A 20,507-nucleotide genomic window follows, 5' to 3' on the forward strand; every position below is an offset into this window, starting at 1 on the left:
CAGACATTTTCATGGTTTTCTGACATCTGACTTGAACATTATCAGACATGGAAGGTCAGTTGCTTTGCCAAGGCACAGTTATTCATCCTTCATCAAACCATAGAAAAGCCAGACTTATGTTATGACAGGCTATTCTGAGGTTAGTATGAGGTGGGAGACTCTCCAAAAACAGTCAGCTTTTGGACTGCAACAAAGACGGAGAATAAAAGGACAACTAGAAACTAGAACTGTCAGGAGATTTGTTTCCATCGACTATGGCAAATGTCACTTGGTTGATGTTTTCCATGACAACAAAGAAAACTTCCTGGAAGCTGTTTACATGCAGCATGTTTCTCAAGTTTGAATCCGTGGAAAAGCAGCAGCTCCCTCAATAGTTGGCATTTGTGTTGCCATTAGCATTCTGGTTGGCAGTGTTGGTTATGCATCTGCTCCTTAAATGATAAGTTTATTTCTGACTATTCGCATATATCACTGCATAGTCCCAAAAATGCCATCTTAATATTAATTTTATCCTGTTTCTATTTTGGTTTGCATTAGTCAACATCCACAACACAAAGGTCATGAGAGTGAGACGTGATGAGTATGTCACAGTTACAATGTTTATACTTTTTTTTTTTTTGGGTCTTTTGTTTAGGCTGACTACTACACCTGCGTAGCTACGATTGTGTTTCTGCGCAAGGAAAACTGTCTTTATCAGGCCTGCCCGAGCCAAGACTGCAACAAAAAAGTGGTTGACCAGCAGAATGGCATGTTTCGGTGTGAGAAGTGTGACAAGGAATTCCCCAACTTCAAGTACCGCCTCATCCTCTCTGTAAGTGATTCAGCGTGGGTCCCCCGAAAAGCTTCTGGCAGTCTTTTCTTTCTTTCTTTTTCTTTTTAAGCGATGGCATCCACGTGCAGAAACATATATGCCCATGCACACATTGAAAGATCGTTTTCGTTGAATCCTGAGTCAATGATTCTTCTAATACGTCTAATAAATAATCTAATAATACATCTAATAAACTACCAGGCATCAGATTGGTGAAGATTTTGTAAATTACATGTCATGTACAAGGAGGAGAACAGTGCAATGCAAAAGACTGCTGCAACTGTCACGAAGGTCTATCTGTAGCTCGACTGCAAAAAAATGTATTAAATCAGGTCTAATATGAAGTCCACTAACTAAAACTAGCACGTCACAAGTCTGCCACAACTGTGCACAGTCATTTGAAAGCGAGCTTCAAAGAACAATCAAATTGCTTCCAGCGAAAATGTTGTAGCTTTTTTTTTTTTTTTTTTTTTTTTTTTTTAAAAAGCCCATCCCTACCTTTATATTGCCTATTATATCCTGGGGCTCAATCCAATCCACCCCTTTTATGGCTCTCTCTGTTTAAACATATTCCCAATCTGCTCTTTGTGATTAAATTTAGAGATGTATAAATCCCATTCTGCAGTTTCTGTGACGCAGTGTAATGAAGACACATGTTGTATTCCCATTTTGCGTGGTTAGTTACGTTGGGTTAATTGCAGCAGCTTTCCCGTCGGCATTACCATTTTACACAAAACAGACATGAATGCAAACAAACTGCATTTTTAAGTATAAAAGACAAACTCGGTGAGCAACAAGCAGTGAGAGGCATGCATCTGAAATAGGCTGGTTTTGTTTCGTACCACTCACCAGTTGACTTATAATTATTATTATTATTATTATTATTATTATTATTATTATTATTATTATGCTCAAGCTTTAGCTTAACCTGTGTGCGCGCGCGCTTTTGTGTTTGTGTCACACTTGCCGGGAGTACATAGGCTATCCACTAACTGTTACATTTTGTGAAAGGGTGTTTGTTTGATATAAGCCAGGCTACTCTGGTCAATAGTTGTTTATGCATTTAACTTTTTTTTCCCCCCTTTATTATCCGTCAGGCCAACATTGCAGATTATGGGGACAACCAGTGGGTGACTTGCTTCCAGGAGAGTGCAGAGGCTATCCTGGGCCAGAATGCAGCTTACCTGGGGCAGCTCAAGGACTCGGTGAGGCTTTCTCTGCTGAATGTAATACTTTCCTCAGGGAACGACCAGGGCAGAGCTAAACTTTAAGCTTCATGCTCCCCAAACATGCACACACATACGTTTCTGTAGACAAATGCAAATATGTCTGAAACCTGTGGTGCTTTGTTTCTTCTATTTATAATTACTTAGAAAAATCAAAGCTTTTTGTTTGTTTGTTTGTTTTGTCAGACACTTACTTTCCTTTGCACTCAAGACTGTTTGATGAAACTGGCTTTTGATTAAAGGATTATATCTGAACTTTTAATTAAAATTCAGAATGAAGCTGCCTTCGATGAGGTCTTCCAGCATGCCAACTTCAACACTTTTGTCTTCCGCAACAGAGTGAAGCTGGAAACGTATAATGTAAGTAAAAATTTTGTGGTAGTGTGAAAAAATGCCCAGGGTTTTGTCGCTGCAGCACAGTGTCAGACAGACCACATGCATTTAGAGAGAAAAAAAGAAATCTTGAGAAAAATGAGGCCGTGTCTCTGCGTCCCTGAACTACTGAAACTTCACAGCGGGAACATAAGAGGTTCTGGTTGTTTTTGTTGTTCTTCTTTTTAACATGGGAGAGTTTTCCCATTTTGACTGGCAGAACTGCGTCTTAAAAAAAAAAAAGAGAGAAGCCGTCAGTGTTTGTCCTGGGATGCTGCTCATTTTCAGTGGCTTTGTGAAGGATGCACACACAGATTAGCTGCGGTCAGTATTTCCTGTAGGCCACACAGATAGAGGTTTGTTTTGAGGGAAGCACATAAAAGAATTGATTGGGCTGGGACTCTGAGCAGGAAGTCTGGAGCCAAGCCAGAGACTGCATCCGCCTTCAACACACAAAAAAGGGCCACTGTGTCTGTCACATTCAGCTCAGCATCCTAACTGCCAATGGCACTGCTACAAGCATGTATTGGCTTCTGTCTCCAAACCCCATATTCCTTCAACAGAGACACCTGCAACCCCTCTTTGAGTTTATTTTCTACTTCTCAGCGCTACAATCCAGCCATTGTGTCATGCTCTCACACATTGTTGTGTACTTTGATTTATAGGCTTGATGTGGGACAAAGCAGGTTCTTAACAGTTGATAACAGTCCGCTGTAACACAGTGTGACTTGCATATTGACCGGACCCCTCTAAAGAGCATCATCAGAATATTTTAGGGAATTACACTCTTCGTTTTAACTGAATGAAGTTCCCCCGTAAGGAGTGTAATAAAATTACCTTCTGTAATGCCAGTAAGACAGTGAAACACACCATCAGCACATTTAAAGGTCAGTCTAGCTATATCACATGTTAGAATAGAATCCATCACATTTTTAGCCAAATACACAGATGCGATGCAGTGCAATTATTCAAATTAAACTTAAGAAGGTAATCAAGCACTGGCAATTTAGATAATTATTGGATTGTTTCAGCAATTAAGGACTTATTAAGTATCGTTGCCATCATATCCTTTGTATTTTATAATGCTGGTTAAAGAAAATGAAAAGTTTCATCTCATACTGTAGGAAATCCTTTCCCATTTTATTGCTATTTTTTTATTACATCTTTCTCCTTTTATTTTAATTTTTTTTAACTGGTACAAATAATTTTTTTTTTTTTAAATGTATATGTACAACAAAGTAGAGCGCCTTCTCTGATTATCACATTATTTAATGGTTGTACAGTTAAAACAGAGTGTGAAGGAGATATGTTTGGAATTAACGATGCGAACAAACTCAAATTAGAATGAAACTCATACTAAAATAAAAAACAAAGACAGGGTTGTGGGATGTTGCTGGTGTCAAAGTCAAAACCTGAGGTTGCCATTATTAATCTCATTGAACTACATTTCTATGCATAAGGTCTTAAATAAATGATATTATTGTCCTTTTAAGCGCAGTATGGGGGCTGTGTAATACTATGATTAATTGGTGAAACTTCTTAATTATATTTATCATGCAAAAAATGTTACACATAATTTAATTTAATGTAAATCTGTAGATTAAATACTTTGATCAATTGTTTATTTGATCTCATAAATATTTCAAGTCAGTACTTGACCTTTTACTTGCCTGGAACCAAGTAGCTCTAGAGTTTTTATTGTAGCTTTTCTCCCACATTGATCACTACTATTCCAGTTTTAAATAGAAATAGCTGGATTTGAAGGGATATCTCCCTTATTTTGCCCTCATGAGTTCTGTCTGATGGGATGTGGTCCTCTCTTATCACACACTTTGGGGCTTTAGTGCAAGGTGAGGGGTGTGAGTTTAGAGGGGAGCCAAGTGGTTTCTGGCACTGATTGGTCTCAGCACAGCAGGCTTTTTACTCCACCACTCCAAACTGGATGAGTTGCACTCATCCATTTTCCAGTCTGGAAGGAACTACTGGTATAACACTCCCAGGATAAACAGACTGTATATAAAAGGACATATCTACCATGATGTCAACTGTTGGTAGTTGAAGTTCAGTCTGTCACCTGAGGGACATTGCATGCACATAGTAAAAACTTGCCAATCACAAAGTAGCCCTGGAGTAAAGCAAATGAATTGCCCAGTCTTGCACTATGTGAGACTACGTGACTCTTATGGGGACAAAAAGAGCATAATGTTGTAATAAATAGGACTGAAGTCTTTCTAGGAAAGCGTTTACTGGGGTTGTAGGTGAGCAGTGCACTTGTTCTCCTATAGTAATCTCTTCACAGTACATGACTTTTCTCCTAGCCAGATGAGTCGCCCCTGCTGGTTTTTGGAGAGAGTGAAGGTTTTACACACTTTGCATTGGTTTTAAGAGTGGAAAGCTGTGTCCACCTTTTTATGTGGGATACGTGGAGTGTGTTCATTAGCCTTCAATTTTTGTTACAGTTTAGGCAGAACTGGTACAACTGCTTTGTGTTTAATTGATGAACTTTACTTTTCGTGATAATTAAATAAAACACCCATATTTATATCTGAACTTCTTGCTTTTAGCATTTGTGAAATTTGGCCTTCCTGTGCTAAAATGTGCACCGTGCAGGACTCCCCTAGGTCTTCTGCCCTGATTCTAACATCAATTTCCATTCATATGATTAAATTTGAGCAGTTTGAGGTCGCTTTATATTTGTCTGCATATTTCACTTACAAAAAAAACCAAGCATTAAGATCTAAAAGGATTAATATTTTCTTAAACAATTGGGTTCATATCCAAAGAAAAATGGTTTACTTTTCACCCACTTAAGCAACAGATGATCAGCGGAGACAAAAGGAGTGTAACCACTGTTTAAATGCAGAGAGTAATAGCCCTGGTAGAACGGCCTTCCCCTGTCTAGACAGCTATGGAGATGTCTAAGGCTTTAAATGTTCGACTCTGTCTTTCATTGGTAATTAATTATATTACATAATGATTTTTAGTCGTTAGCAAAATCTTGTTGAAAACATTTACCATGGGATAAATGCCAAAGTCCAAATGGCTCTATATATTTATACAGCCATTTGGAGATATATCTATCTATATCGATAGAGACAGATATATATTGATCTGTCTGTCTTTGTTGTATAGATGGATATCTATATATGATATAGAGAAATGGAGATATATATATGTGTATACGTACATACATCTATCTGTTGGACTTGATTTTTTTTTTTATGCCATTTCTCATATGAATGTCATTTTCTTTCTGACAGGATGAATCGAGGATTAAAGCTACAGTGATGGATGTAAAGCCTGTTGATCATAAAGAGTATAGCAAGAGGTTGATCCTGAACATAAGGAAACTGGCGGCTAACCACTAGGAACCTTTGACAAGTGTTCTAGTTTTGTTTGTCCTTGCAAATCTTTCATTTTCTGTACAAAAAAAAGGCTGTCACTGTGTTGTAGTTTTTGCTTGCCAATCAGCTAGGTCAAAATGATCTTTTGGTACTCTTTGTCCTTTTGTCATGATCATATAAAAAGGATCTTTTCTTTTTTTGTTATTATATGAAGTCAGAAGAGAGTGGGTCAGTAAGGCACAAAAGAAGAAATCACCACAGTGTCTGTCTTAAGTAAGCCACCTGTTTATGTGTATACTGTGGTCATGTGGAGGTGGTAGCTGCTTTTAAGCAGAAAACCAGCAAAGTAGCAAGCACTCCTTTTCACCCTCTGACGTGCACTTAGAATGGCAGGGCTGGACCTGCGCATGCCAGATAAGACCATTTGCTTTCCCACTCTTTCTTTTTTTTATTTTATTTTTTCCTCCTCCGACTCTCACATACTTGCAAACATAAGCACATACACACATGTGCAGTGTGGGCCTAATGGGAAATGTACTACGTTCTGTTTTGTGTTAAGTAGAGACATATTTGTGTCCACTGTGTGTTTCACAGATTCTGTAGTTTTGTTTATTTGTGATAATTATCAGTCGGAATAAAGATATTTGTAATCACGTTTAAAAAAAAAAAAAGTGTATTCCTGTTAAGTATTGTGCATAATTAATGCAAAACAATAGTGCTTGGAACACCTGATCCTGGGCTGAACCCCCCCCCCCCCCCCCCCCCATTTTTCTTGTTTTTTTTTTTTTATTTGTTTTTTTTTAAAAATAGTAAACATCAATAATGTGTGCGCCCCCCGCCCCCAGTGTGCATTCAGGGGATTTATGCGAGAGCTGGTGCACAATGCCCTCAATCTCCAAAGGTTTTGCTCAGATGTGCAACAGATTCCCTGCAAACTTCACTTTCATGTTCTATTAAAGCAGAACATCAGTGAGGCTGCACCTTCCCATTTTTCTTGTGATAACATCTAGTTTCTGTTGATCGTTTCTGTTGCCTGTAGTGTGTTGAAATGGATTCGACCTGTCTTTAAATGGTAAGGAAAGGTAAGTTTTACTTGGAGGGGAAACATGCTTGGAGACATGGATTAGGTTTACTATAACCAGACCCCTCCATTTCTTTCCAGGTAGCCTTTTAAAAAAAAAAAAAAAAAAAAAAAAACCTCTCTTCCTTTTCATTTCAGTTATTAGTGCTTTTCTAGATGTTGCAGTACATTCAGAGTATTTTCAGAGCAACACAACTTGGATGTAGTGTCAGATGGTGTCAAATATAGACAGTAATGCTTTATTCTGTTTAGTCTACCAAACACAAAGACATTGGGGCTTTTAAGGCATCCAAACTGATTTTTGTTTTTTATTCATGTGCTTGTGCACTACTGTTGAGGATGAGGTTTGTAGATCTTGCAGCATCTCTGGGGACTTTGTTGTGGTGAGGTGGCATTGTCCTTGTTTACATCTGCTGCCCCATAAGCTTTTGTGAAAAAGGAGAACTTGTTATGTTATTGGCTAAAGTAAAATAACCAGGTAATTTAATTCTCACACCTATTTTCAAGTTGAGATGATTACATAGTTCCAGGCAAAAAAACAAAACGTAAAACATCGTAATCTGTTTATAACTGGATTTCTTACTTATTAGACTGATAACACAAAGTGGACTGAATTAGATTCGTTACCCAAGAATAAGCTGCAGTTGCAGCTTTATTAGCAGTGGGTGAGTATGGCTGGGCAAAACGTTTGTGACCGATAATCAGTCAAAAGACCCATTTCTGGTTCGAACAGCTCCATCGGGCACAGTTTAAAAACTTTTTAAAATGGCGAGATGGCGCATCAGTATAGTTCACGGCTTTCTTCCCAGGACTCTGTACAGTACACTGAAAATGTAAGTTTGTACCAGATATAAATTTAAGCTTAGCACCCTAGTAAAGGCCATTTTGTATCAAAGATAATTGCATTTAAATAATTAACCGACCTACTGACTGTTTGGCAGAAGCAACAACTTAATTTCAATCACAAAATGTTTTTAGTTAATCTCTATCATGCAGTGTGCAAAAAGCAAATTGCTGAGAGTAATGATCCCAGCAACTGGTCTTGTTCAATGCCCTGGAGACGCCTTGAATAATAGAGCAGTAAGATAAACTTGTCTGTCATTGTGTAAATTAGTTAATATAAATTAGCTTTATTTTTGTTTACCCTTCAGCTTATTCTAATAAGTAGTCTGTTTTATTGAGAAAGCTTACAGTTGTTTTACTATAAATGAATGCAGTTTCTTTTTGATGACCCTGCTTTGACAGGGTTCATCCATCAACTGTTAAATAACAAATGGTTACTGTATTTGTCTCATTTCTCTGGTAGATGTTTGCATTGTAGTCCATTTATACAGTTTAACTGAAAGGACTGCTAGCGGTGTTGAAAACGAGTTGCTTGTCAGCAGTTTGAACTCTTCCCAGTTTAAAAAAACACATTTAAGAAGGTGAAATTAAATTATATGAAAACTCATCAAATCAACTGTTGTTACAGGACTTGATTGCCAACTAAACAATGTGTGCAATTACCCCTGTGAACATCATAATCAAACTCAAGGTGATCATTTGGTTGTAGAAATTAGAGCTCATAATGTAAAATACTGAGTGGGACAAGCTATTAACTACTGCCAAGCCTTATGGCTTTGTCTTGTAATTTCAAAATTTACATTCAACCCAAATCTAAATTTTATTTACAAACTTGGCACTAGTATTATTTTATCACAATATCTACGGAATAAACTAAAAGCTTGAGTCTGTCTTCATATCATAGTCGGGTATTTACACAAAGCACTAAGGATGGGATTTTGGCAACAGTCAGTATGGGGCTTCCAACAGGTGAATCCAGCCATCGCCTTTGGACTGGGATAAATTAGAATTGCAGTAGTGAATAATAATAAATATTTATTTATTGCCATATGCATTAGTTTAAAAATGCATCTGATTATATTATACTCGCTGCCAAAGGTATTTTGGCTTTTGGTGCAAGGATGTCACACGGTTTCTGTCTATTCCTCCAAATGTGAGTAAAATATTCTGAAATGTAAATAATTTCCCTGAAAGCATAGCACACTTCTGTGATGTAGTGATTACACGATTATGACCAGTAGGCATGAGCATATTTCAGTAGTGCAGAATAAAATGGATCAGTCTTATTAACGTTGTGCTCTGTGCCAAACACCACTGGGCATGTGTGTTGCTGAGTTATGAAGAAAGTATTCTTGTTGCCCCAACTTACACCAGGCATAGTACATATTGGCGAACCACAGGCGGTGCTGCTGATGAGCCATTGATTGCTTCTTTGTTGTGCTCATTTATTTCATCGAGGTGTTTATAGGGTTGACATTTTCTGTGTCAGTGCTGGAAAATATAATTTATAGGTTTACATGTCCCCTTAAAGAATGACACGAATTTAATTCTGATTACAACTGCCAATAAGATGGAGCACCTAAGGCACCTTGTAATGCTTGATGACTCCTGGGCTGTTGCTGGTTGCCTTTCTACCTCTGCAAATATTTTGATCTTTATTTTATGTCATAAATTTTAAAGATTAAATGCTACAGAGTCCTTTTTTTTTAAAAAAATTTTTTGCATAAGAGCAATTTTTTTAGGAACAATGTTGTTTTTGTCCCGGTTGTGGAACATTGGACTCTTTTCATCCTCTTGAGGATATTCAAGGGTGTGTGGGAGTTTGCCCAACCAGTCTATGTGTTTGGTGAAAAAGTAGAATGAATGGATGGAGTGTGGTTTCAAAGCTGTACGATGTCTAAAGAAAACCCAGTAAAGACTTCTGAAAACAGATTATTAGTGCTATTTCCCTCTCTATGCTGCAGATCTTTATCCAGGTCTGCATCTAAAGAAGCTCCATCTTCATCCAGAACCCATCTCACCATTCCCAATTGTTATTCCCCCTCCCAACATCAGGGAGCATCTGAATCAAGACAGATTTCTCAACAGCTTCACACCTTAGGATGAACCCTTTTACCCCTTACCCATCCTCCTGAACCATCCTATATCCCTACAACTATGTAGACTTTGTGACACACACACACACACACACACACACACACACCAACTTTCACCTACACGATCACCCGACTTCTCCACCTATACAACTTTGCACACTGCATTGTAAACTTTGTGCATAATTAGACTACCCATCTCCATTTCAAATACACAACCCTGTTCACTATGTGAATATTCATCTTGCATTGTGTACATTGTGTATTATCAAGTGGATATACTGCTGTTTTTCAGTCTTTGGGAAACAGCATTTCATTGTTGACTATGGATGCAGGAGTAATGGCAATAGGGTTCAGTTCAATAATACTCCATGATTTGCTCATCTGGTAAATTTGTAATACATTGTTATAGATAGCTGTGTTATATGTGGATTTGTTTACATAACGGCTTGAGGAAAAAAAATCTGAGTTGTTGCCTCAGTGTCTGCTTTAACATAAATACAAACAAAAGCCATTTTGCGAGTGGGATCGATTAATCCTATGGAAAAATGTATTCCTGCAATGCACTGATTTCAGTACAGGCATTTAATGTGTTTCTGGTAGTCTGTATTTCAGCTTCCTGATTGTGGAATCGGTCCAGACATTATGGAGTGCATGGTCACTTAGAATACACATAGACTACAGGGTCTTTTTTTAAAATGAGAATATGTTGTATATCAATAAGTTATTGTTTTTATCAACAGCCTCAGCCTTGGCCTTTCCCAGTCTGCTGTTTATTCGCTTTTATCGCCACTACTGCTTGTTTGGACCAGCAGGTTGAGACTGTGGAATGCAGGAGAGCCTGTGGCACTGACATTAAGAAGATGTATGGGCGGTAGGAGGACCCCTTGGGTACTGCTGTAATGAATGGGAGTTAGCAGTGTGTGTGTTTCTTATGATTCATGAGTCTTGTTGCCTTCCTGGTGCACGGGTGTCCTTTCCTGGGACCGGTGGAAGGCTGTGTTTGTATTTGAGCGTGCAGCAGTCCAGACTAGTCTTGGGACCTGTTGACCAAACACAAGTAGCACTGTCTCAGCATGGCTATTTTTAAAAAAAAATTTTCCTGACTGGCCACTTGGAGAACTGTGATTGTACGAGAGAGGGAATACTTCTGCCAGGATTTGTGTTCAGTCTTCAAATAGGGTGCAGAAAATTACACTGACAGTCAAAATGTCTGGCAGGTGGAAAGCCGATCGTTACAATAATTGTTGCAATCAAATAAAGTAATAATCCACTGTTGTTCTGAAAAGCAGAGCAGATTGAATCTGTAGATACAATTGTGTCTTGGGCCCCAATCCTGTTTCCACTTTAATTGGATTTGGGTATAGATAAAGTTCTGCTTGTCTTCACAAGCACTAGATTATAAGGCCGAGCAGTGAGTTTGTATTGTTTTCTGCAGTGACTCCTCATCATTGTCAGGATCCTGGAAAATGCACTTTACTTTGATTCAATTTCAGTGAATCCTTTTCATTTCTGTGGTCCGTTTTTCTCACACAAATATTCTCAACAGAATTGCAGACTGCGGACACATCTGTTTTGTAAATTCTCCAGAGCACGGTAGCATCATCTAGTTTGGGTTTTATAGTTTTGGTCTCTATAATTTTGTCTGGCAAAATCTTTCAGGAGACTGCTTGCAACATGTAAGTGATAATGATTGGATACTTCAGAGCTGAGTATTGGGCGATTTGGTATGTGTGAAGGATGCTGTCTGCGTCATTAAAAATTAATGTTATATAGATGAATTGTAAGGTGCTTACTTTCCTCTGACTTTGTGTCCCCAGTTCCACACAGATTTCTCTCAATTTATTCACTTGTTTTGAACAACACTTTTCACACCTACGGGTTGTGAATGCATTAGCTGCAAACAGCTCTGCTCTCCAACACAGTCAAGAATGGGTCACTCAACAGAGACAAAGCTTGCCAGGCTGTATAGTATATCATTGTGCTTTCATCAGTCCCTGCAATTTAAAACCACTTTGCAATGTTAATAAATTATTACATGACGACATTTGTTTAATTCTCTCTTTTTTTTTTTTTTCAAGAAGCCAAATACAGTTCATATGTTGTAAATAGCTCTTCTTTTGTCCTCCACTTGTCCACATTCTTGAGGGACACACAGCACACCCTGCTGAGGTTTGCCAAGTTTCCAGGAAACGGCTCTTAGGGAATCACCTTGGTAGGAAAATATTATTTTGTGACTGTAAAACTGTAATCTTTCAGAAATTTAACTTCTTAAAAAGATGTGTTTTGTGACAGGTTGTTAGTAACAAAGGTTCCTTGCTATGTGTAGGAGCAACATTGGTTCATCTCTTGAGTTGGCTACATTTTTTTCTGAATAATTTAAAGACCTTCAGAGAATCTAAGACCACAATAAAAATCAGAAGAAAGTCTGGCTCCTTTAAAGAAAATATATAAAGAAATGAGGAATGGTTCAAGACTTGTGCACAGTATTTTATGGATATTAGCCTGAATAGTGACAAAAAGAAAGATGGGAAACATATTTTCAGAAATAATTAGAAAAGGCACTCACTTTCTGTCAAGACCTCAGCTACATTGATTTGTTTGTCAGTAAATCTTATCATTGAGTGGCTGACTTCCTTGGCTGTTTTTTTTTTTTTAATGATCCTTTAAGGTTTGTTATGCAATCTCTCAACATAATTACTGAGGGTACAAAATATATCTTCTGTTTCTTCAAATAGGAACCCACTTGAGAATATCTGATGTGTTTAAAGCAGCAACATTTTGATATAATTACTGTTTTTGGCTTTCTTTCCATATGTGTTAGGAGAGACAGTGGTGATGTGGGGTGGGATTGTCCTGTCAGTCATTTTATATTTATTTATTCTTGTCTTTTCTTGAAGGGAAGGTATCAGCACCACAGGGGCATTTTGAATCATGCCAGTATATTTTCCATCTACTCATTACATTGAAGCAGGAAAAAAGGAAAAAAATAAATAAAAGAAAAATACATCAAAGACTCTGAGCGTCACTGGAATTACTATTCTAGTATGGTTTCCAGTTTCAAAATAACTTTGAAGTTTCATGTTGCTCTTTTGTAAAACTCACAAAGGAACTGACATGCCATGCACTGGTCTTCATTCTGTATGTACAGGTGCTGGTGACCTTGTCTCGGCTCTCTTTAATTGGATGACCCACTACTTTGAATAAGGGCTTCTCATCAGTGAATATTGAGGAGTGGTATCATCTCAGAGTTCATTGAAGTGTCAAGATAACAAGTGATTAGACAGGCCAAGGAGAAGTGTTGGAGCCTGTCAGAGGCTGTCTAACCGCAGTGAGAACGTACTGCGTGTGGGTCTGTTGTCTTCCCTCTGGAAACACTTGTCTCCTTGAATAAACTCCGATGGCATTGTAAACAGTAATTTACTGTGATGCCAGTACTGTAAAGTCCAGTTCTTGGATACTTATACGTCATCACTACATCCACCTTCTCCATTCAGCCCCTTTTCTCCATCTCTCGCTGCTTCCATTTTCCATCCTTTCCAGCTTCTATACAGGGACATGTCCCTGTGGAGTAGGAATTGGACAGGCCTTTTAGTTACGTAACTGGTTCCTCCTTATGCTGCTTTTGTGCCTCACTTTCCCTTCCTTTCTTTTCTTCTCTCTAATTTTCACTCTTTCATGCACTGGGACTTTAATTGTTAAGAAATGCTGCTGCCTTCAGGCTTGAGTGTGTGACCTCTACTCTGTCCCTTTGTGTGCGTCTGCATGTGCTTTGAGGACACGCAAGCTGGAGAAAGGGGATTCTACACGACTTCAAACTCACTCAGTCCCATCCTCTATGCTTCTTTCCTCATCTCTGTACTTTCTATATTTATAGAATTCCTCAGTGTGGAGATTCACTTTTAGCATTTCCTGTGTTTATTTTTTTATTTTTCTATTTTATTTTATTTTTTTATTTTCTCTTACATTGTTATCTTTTCTCAATATCTGTCCTTGGTCACATTATCGCCTCAGTGCAGTGGGAGTCCAAGTGGAACTAATGCATTCAAAGATGTTTGTTTGATGCTTGTTGAGAAAACAAAATTTGTTTGCTCCTCTGTGTCTCTCCGGGATGCAGATTATATCTCCATGTCAAGTAGGCTAGGCCAAACGGACCCACTGAGTGGAGGCCGTAGCCTCGGGCCCTGCTACAATATGTCTCGGTAGTCTGTCCCTCTGGATGCTTAGGATGATGCACCGTGGTGACAGAGTAATTTTTCTCCTGTATCTGCACTGTGCTCCATATTCGCAAATCTCTTTGTTGTTGGCAGATGCTAAACCGGATCAGCCAGAGGGACACAGTTGGAGGGACAACTAGAAAGCAAGGCAAAATTGGCTTATTTACTTACTTACTTGTCAGTGGAGCCTTCTCCTGTTTCTGGGATAAGATGAAAAAAGTAGGAGTCAGGGAGAGCGACTTTGCTGTCTCGGGAGCTGACAGAATGCCTGCACAGGCAGCTTTGCACACTTCCTGCAGGAGATGATATTTTGACATCTTTTTACAACCCCCTTGAAGACAAGGCTGAAACTGAAGAAACCCTTTACTATCTGAAAGCGATGGAAAAGGAGTGTTGGCAATGAATGAAGGCTTGAGTTAAATGAATAACGAAAATCCTCTTGAAAATCTCAGTTTTTTCTCCTTTTCTTTAAAATGTGTTGTTCTGTTTATGACTGTCTCATTTAAAGCATTCCTACAAAAATGTGCTGTCTTGGGCTTATTACCGAGAGGATGCATGTCTTCGCAGTTAGTGAAGTGAAATGCCACACCATATCATGCAAACTTAACAAATAGACCTCTACAAAGAGACATTGAGAAACTAGTTTGGTGAAATAATCTTTTTACTGTGAGATCCTTGTAATATTCATTTGTGAAGGACACACAAAAAAAACATTTCTGTGTCACATACCGTGGCGTCAGCTCTTTTGTCAAAGAGAGATCAATGCAGAAGAAGCAGAGCTGATAATTTAGAGGTCTTGACAAGATCAGTGACTCTTGTTTGTGTTTCTGGCAGGGGACTTTGGAAGTGTAGTCTGCTCTTTCTGTGGCTGAGCCTCACATTATTATGTGTGGGGAAAAAGAGAAGATACTGAACTGCACACACACTACCCAGCTGTCAAGGTGTTTCACTTTCTGCCCTGCCAACTCGGTGGCTTTAATTCAGCAAATACCCTGCAGCTATCATTTCACATCATTACTTACAAGCCATTGTGCCTTGTGTTTGACTAATAAAACCAACAAACTGAAAATATGGGTTACAAGAGAAGCCATGGGATGCTTTATGACAACCATTAATGAGGAAACATTAAGGTAATGTGCAGCATTACTGTGAAGAGCTATAATTAAACAAGAACTTCCAATGCCAACTGTGTGTCTTGTCTGCGAAGCTCCAGGCCATGCATGCATGTCTGTAGTGTGGTAGATAACACTGCTGTGTGGGTGGGAACATCTCCTCAGGCCAGTAGTAGCCTCAGCTAGCAGTCATTGTTTTTTGCCTAATTGAGGTGTTGATTTGGCCAAGCAGCAACATATATGTTTCCTTACTGGTGCTCGACTTTCATGGTGAGGTATCCGTTGGGGGACATTTAATGGTCTGTGTGTCTGGGCAGTATCTGGACTGTTTATCTCATCAGCCACTGCACCACTGAGCCACACAGGGAATGTAACAAAAGTAGATGAGCAGAGGGAAATGTTACATTGGAACCTGCGGGTACATCTTTGACTGGGAGCGGTGCTGGAAGCTTTACAGAAGAAAGCAATGTGGCGGGATTGTGTGATACTGGGCCTTACTCACAGGCTTCAAAGTCAGGTGGAGAGATGTTTGGGTCAACATCTAAATCCCTTCTTTCATGCCTGTCAGTTCTGGAATCAACAACAACCCCTTAAGACGGGGGTTTACACTGTGTATAAAGACAGAGGGCCTGCCACTGGCCCCTGCCATGTTGTATAACCTGAGTTATCCTGATAAAGAATAAGCCCACCAGGAGAAATGCTTCAGTCACTGATGATTCTGTTTGACTGCCTTTCTGTTTACAGTGCAGTAAAAAAAAAAAAAAGCTTCATGTCAGAGGGAAAGATGGACAGTTTCCAAAAGCAAGTCAAAATGAAGCAAAAAAAAAAAAAAAAAATTAAGTGTGAGGGAAATACATTTTGTATTTTGTAAAACATTTTATGTACTGCATAATACAATATATGTGAATTTTAATTAAGATGGTATTGGTAAAAAGGTTGGTTAGTTATTATATTGTCAAATTCTGTCTTCATATTTTCCATCCATCCATTCTCTTCCACTTATACAGTTCAGCGTCACAGAGGGTCTGGAGACTATTTTAGCTGTCATAGGTCAAGAGGCGGGGTACACCCTGGACAGGCTGCCAATCTGCTCCAGGGTTAAGACATATAGAGACAGACAACCATTCACAATCGCATTAACACCCACGATCAATTTAGAATTGGCAATTAACCTAACCCCCACGCATGTCTTTGGATTGTGGGAGGAAGCCAGAATACCCAGAATCCACACACACATGAGGAAATGCAAACTCCTCTCAGACGAGCCCCAGACTGGATTTGAACTTGCTGTAACCGCTGTACCACTGTGCAACCCTTCATTTTCTAAACATTTTCTTTTATAGCAGGACTTTGTAGGTCATTTGTTCTTGCACTTGACAACACATGCTGTAGTTGCTGAATTCAACTAACTTCAAAAATGAATCTTTTTAAGTGCATCATATATAATTAGTCTTCTCAGCATTGTATTATTTTTGCTTTTGTGTAGCAAAATCTGAAATTGGAACTTGAACTTTTAAGTCTGATAATGATGCAGGTGGATACCTCTCTTTTGTTCTCGATTGTGCATCTTCAACATTGCTGATCACCTTGTCAGACACACAACACGGTGGCACCACAAAGGACCATCCTCTCCTCTTTCCTTTTCTCCCTCTGCACCACAGACTTCAGCCACTGCACAGAGACCTGCCATCTTCAGAAGTTTTCTGATGACTCTGCGGTGGTTGGATGCATCAGGGTGATTAGGTGGAGTACCAGGCTGTGGGTGACTCCTATGACACGTTGTGTGAGCAGAATCATCAGCAGCTCAACGTGACAAAGACCAAAGAACTGACCGTGGACTTCAGGAAACCTGTGACCCGTTTCAATCCAGGGGGTCGATGTGGACATTATTGAAAACTATATATGCCTCGAAATACACATTATTAATAAACTGAGCTCTGGAAGAGCCAGAGTCATCTCTATTATCTGAGGCTGCTGAGGTCTTTTAACAATACTCAGGATTTTCTATGATTCTGTTGTGGCCAGTGCCATCCTCTATGCTGTTACATGCTGGGGTAGCAGGTTGAGGGTTGCAGATGCCAACAGACTTTATAAACTGATCTGCAATGGCAGTAATGTTGTGGAGATGGAGCTGGACTCCCTTAAGGTGTCAAGAGGTGGATGTTGTCTAAGAAAAGGATGATGTTGGATAACACCTCCCACCCATTTCATGACATGCTGGTCAGTCACAGGAGCACGTTCAGTGAGAGACTGAGGTTACCCAAATGCACCACTGAACGACACAGGAAATCATTCCTGTCTGTGGCCATCTCCCTGTACAACTCTTCCATATAATGCACAGTACACAGTGCAGTAGTTGCACCATTTTTGGACATCCTACGGAGCAACCGTAACCACATAATTTCCTTAGGGATTAATCAAGTATTCTGATTCTGATTTACAGATGATTCAGATAAAGACATCGCATTCGAAGAATCCTGAGATGAACTTTTTCTGTTACAGCAAAGATGGTGTCAGAAATATAAATTTATGCACTCTTTAGCACTGTTGGCTCATTGTCAGAAAGTTCTTGGTTAAAATCCCAACAGGGGCCTCCTGTTGCGAAGTTTGTATGCGTCTCCGTGTGCCCGTGTGGATTTATTCTAGGTACTTTGATTTCCACCCACAGTCCAAACACATGCATGTTAGGTTAATTGTGGATTATAAATTACCCGTGGATATAAGGTAAATCAATTTGATGAAGTGTACAGAATCAAAGCACAGCATGAATGTGTGTTTAAAATGTCATGTGTAGCCGAAAGCACTTTGAGTGCTCAGTAAAGTAAAGTGTATTTTATTAGATGGACTGGTTTGTTCATGCATTTTCTTTTTTTTTCTTTTTTGTCCTAGTGACCGTTGAAATGAATTACTTAGCTTCAAAATAGCTGCCCAGTGGTAAGTCTTGCTTCGTCAAGGACTTTTATTCAGCTAGGGACGTTTGTTCATTTATTCCAAAACGCACCCACTGTGAGTCATGTAACATTTTCTGTGGTAAAATGGGGTTGAAGCTGGAGTACCTCCACCCACTTTGCAACTCCAATTGTTCTCTCTGAGATGTGAAAAACTTGCTTTTGTTATTCTTATTGTTACTGTTCTTACATTGTGAGGCAAATATATATTTAAGACTAGATGATTCCAGGAGACTCCAACTTTGGCATTATCTGCATGCTTTGTCAAATAACAGCCAGATTCAACTAACGACATGCTAACTACATAGTATTATTATTGGTTTATGGTGAAAAAATACAAATGATTCATTCAATTGCATGTCAAGTATGGAAGTGCCAGTGCAAGTTTCCAAACATTTTAAAAGGATGACTTGCCAGATGGTTCTGAAAAACAAACCATCTGGTGCGTCAGGTTAAATCTCCAGTGGTTTACTTCTCACCTTGCAGGAGTGTTGTACAGGTACACGGTGACATCACTACTTGGTGTGTTTACAACACAGTAAATCACCTTTCTGATCACACCCAGCTGTAATGCTGATATGAAGTTAGTAAGCCATTAAAGTTTCAGCCAGAGATACTTTTTCAAAAAATTATGAGCAGACACACCTCACTATTGTTCTTAAAAATAGCATGTATCTATTTTAGCAACTTATTAATAATCAGTAATTAGTTTTGCATATTTAGGTGTATATGTAAGAAAACTATTATGATGTAATGCTGTACAAGTATGTCAAACTGAGCTTCAGCAATTCATTTCGAAGCTGGTGGAGAAAAGCACCTTTTAAACTCTAGAATAATCTTACTTCAAAGCTAATTTGAATGTGCACAGTGTGCAGGCCTATTATTGTGACACTCTATCGACAGACTTTGCAGTGAACAGACAATGTTATTCAAAAGAAAATGGTTTAAAATAAAGCAGTTCACAGCGAGGTCTCTAGATTAAACAGTGTAACCCAGACAGTGTTTTTGCACACTGATGCTCAGTTTGAATTTTACCATCATTTTTTTGAGCACCACAAACATAATTCCATTCAACTCCATTAGTCTAGGGTGAAGCATAAATCTGAGCAGTAAACATCTTAAAACCTGGGTGTAATAAAAGAAAGAGTGTCTGCATGGTTAGGCACTGCAAAGAGTAACCTGAAAAAATGTTTCTTCTTTTCTTTTTTTGATTTGGTGAACTGACCCCGATGAAAAGAAGTAATCAGAAAAGCAGCAAAAAAGTCTTTTGAGGAGGTCTTTCAATGTTTTATCCACCTTTTTATATGCACGTTGACAAAATGCATGAACACGTTTGAGCGTGGCATATTGAAGTGCCATCCAGCACGACACTGCTGCAGAATACAGCCTCAAAAATGACAAAGAGTTAATTCTGCTACTACAGAGCCAAGAAAAATGATTTATATGAGGACCCAAGAGCAATTACATTCTACGGGTCGCATGGAAATCCACAAGCCATCAAGGACTGCTTTCAGGGAACATGTTACTTGTAATCAAACTGCTCTAAATCCAGTCTGATGAATTAGTAGTTGCATCTTTCAGTGATAAATACCTGTCACTCAAGATTTGTCTTATGGGGCTGATGTAGCATCATTCAGGATAAATGGGAACACCTCTTGCAATTGAATGGCCTTACAAATATTGACATATCTGTCAGGCTGTCTAATCCTTAATGATGACTTTGGGAGCCTATAGGGACATCATCTCTTCACCAAATCATATGACAGATTTTTCTGGAAAATGCTGCTAAAGAGACTTAGAGGGCTGTGGGTACAACATTTTGTAGCATATTTCATTAGCTGTGCTAATGATAACAGTAAGCCAAAACTTCTAGTATATCCAACATAATACCTATATTTACACTGAACAGGTCTGCTGTATCATTTCACAGACAAACTACAGGTTTAGCAGTTTTGTTTGTATTTTGTGTACCATATTAGCAATGAGCTAATATGCCCCCTACTGTAACTATTGCAACCCATTATTGCAATTAGGAAAGAAGCTCTTATGTGAGAGTTTCTTTTGAAGCACCTATTAGAGTAGCTCTTTTTAAAAAATGTTTAAATTCTACAGGCTTTAACACATCTGCAGCCTTTATTAACTCACATTGCCCGAACCATTATCTTTCATCGAGACACTGCATTAGTAAATACAACACTCAAAGCTGTTTGACTCGGTTCCAATTAAAGCTCAGCTGTTTTACAGGATGACACATGAAATGGGAGGCTAAAGCTCCAGCTGTAACGCTACATCGCTCATTGAGAGCGAAATGCAAATGCATTTTTGTATTTGCCATGGTAATGCAGTTGTAATGACAAATGTCAACATTTGTAGATATGATTAAATAATTGGAAATTACTTTTTTATTGGGTTTCAAGGAATGTTGATTCTGCAAAAGGGTACCTTGTGCTTACTGGAGCA

The 20,507-nt window shown here is 38.8% G+C and overlaps 1 protein-coding gene across 2 annotated transcripts in view; it reads left to right on the plus strand.

The window, feature by feature from the left end:
* rpa1 (replication protein A1) overlaps positions 1 to 6,406 on the plus strand; it is a 33,198-nt gene extending 26,792 nt beyond the window's left edge. For both annotated transcript variants that reach the window (XM_026192758.1, XM_026192757.1), the window contains exons 14-17: positions 635 to 811; positions 1,909 to 2,016; positions 2,311 to 2,397; positions 5,670 to 6,406. In XM_026192758.1, coding sequence (XP_026048543.1) covers positions 635 to 811; positions 1,909 to 2,016; positions 2,311 to 2,397; positions 5,670 to 5,777 — 480 coding nt within the window. In that variant the 3' untranslated portion in view covers positions 5,778 to 6,406. The remainder of the gene's footprint in view (positions 1 to 634; positions 812 to 1,908; positions 2,017 to 2,310; positions 2,398 to 5,669) is intronic.
* Positions 6,407 to 20,507: the final 14,101 nt, after the last annotated feature.

This window comes from Astatotilapia calliptera, chromosome 14 (genome assembly GCF_900246225.1).
Source record: "Astatotilapia calliptera chromosome 14, fAstCal1.2, whole genome shotgun sequence".
Classification (NCBI taxonomy): Eukaryota; Metazoa; Chordata; class Actinopteri; order Cichliformes; family Cichlidae; genus Astatotilapia; species Astatotilapia calliptera.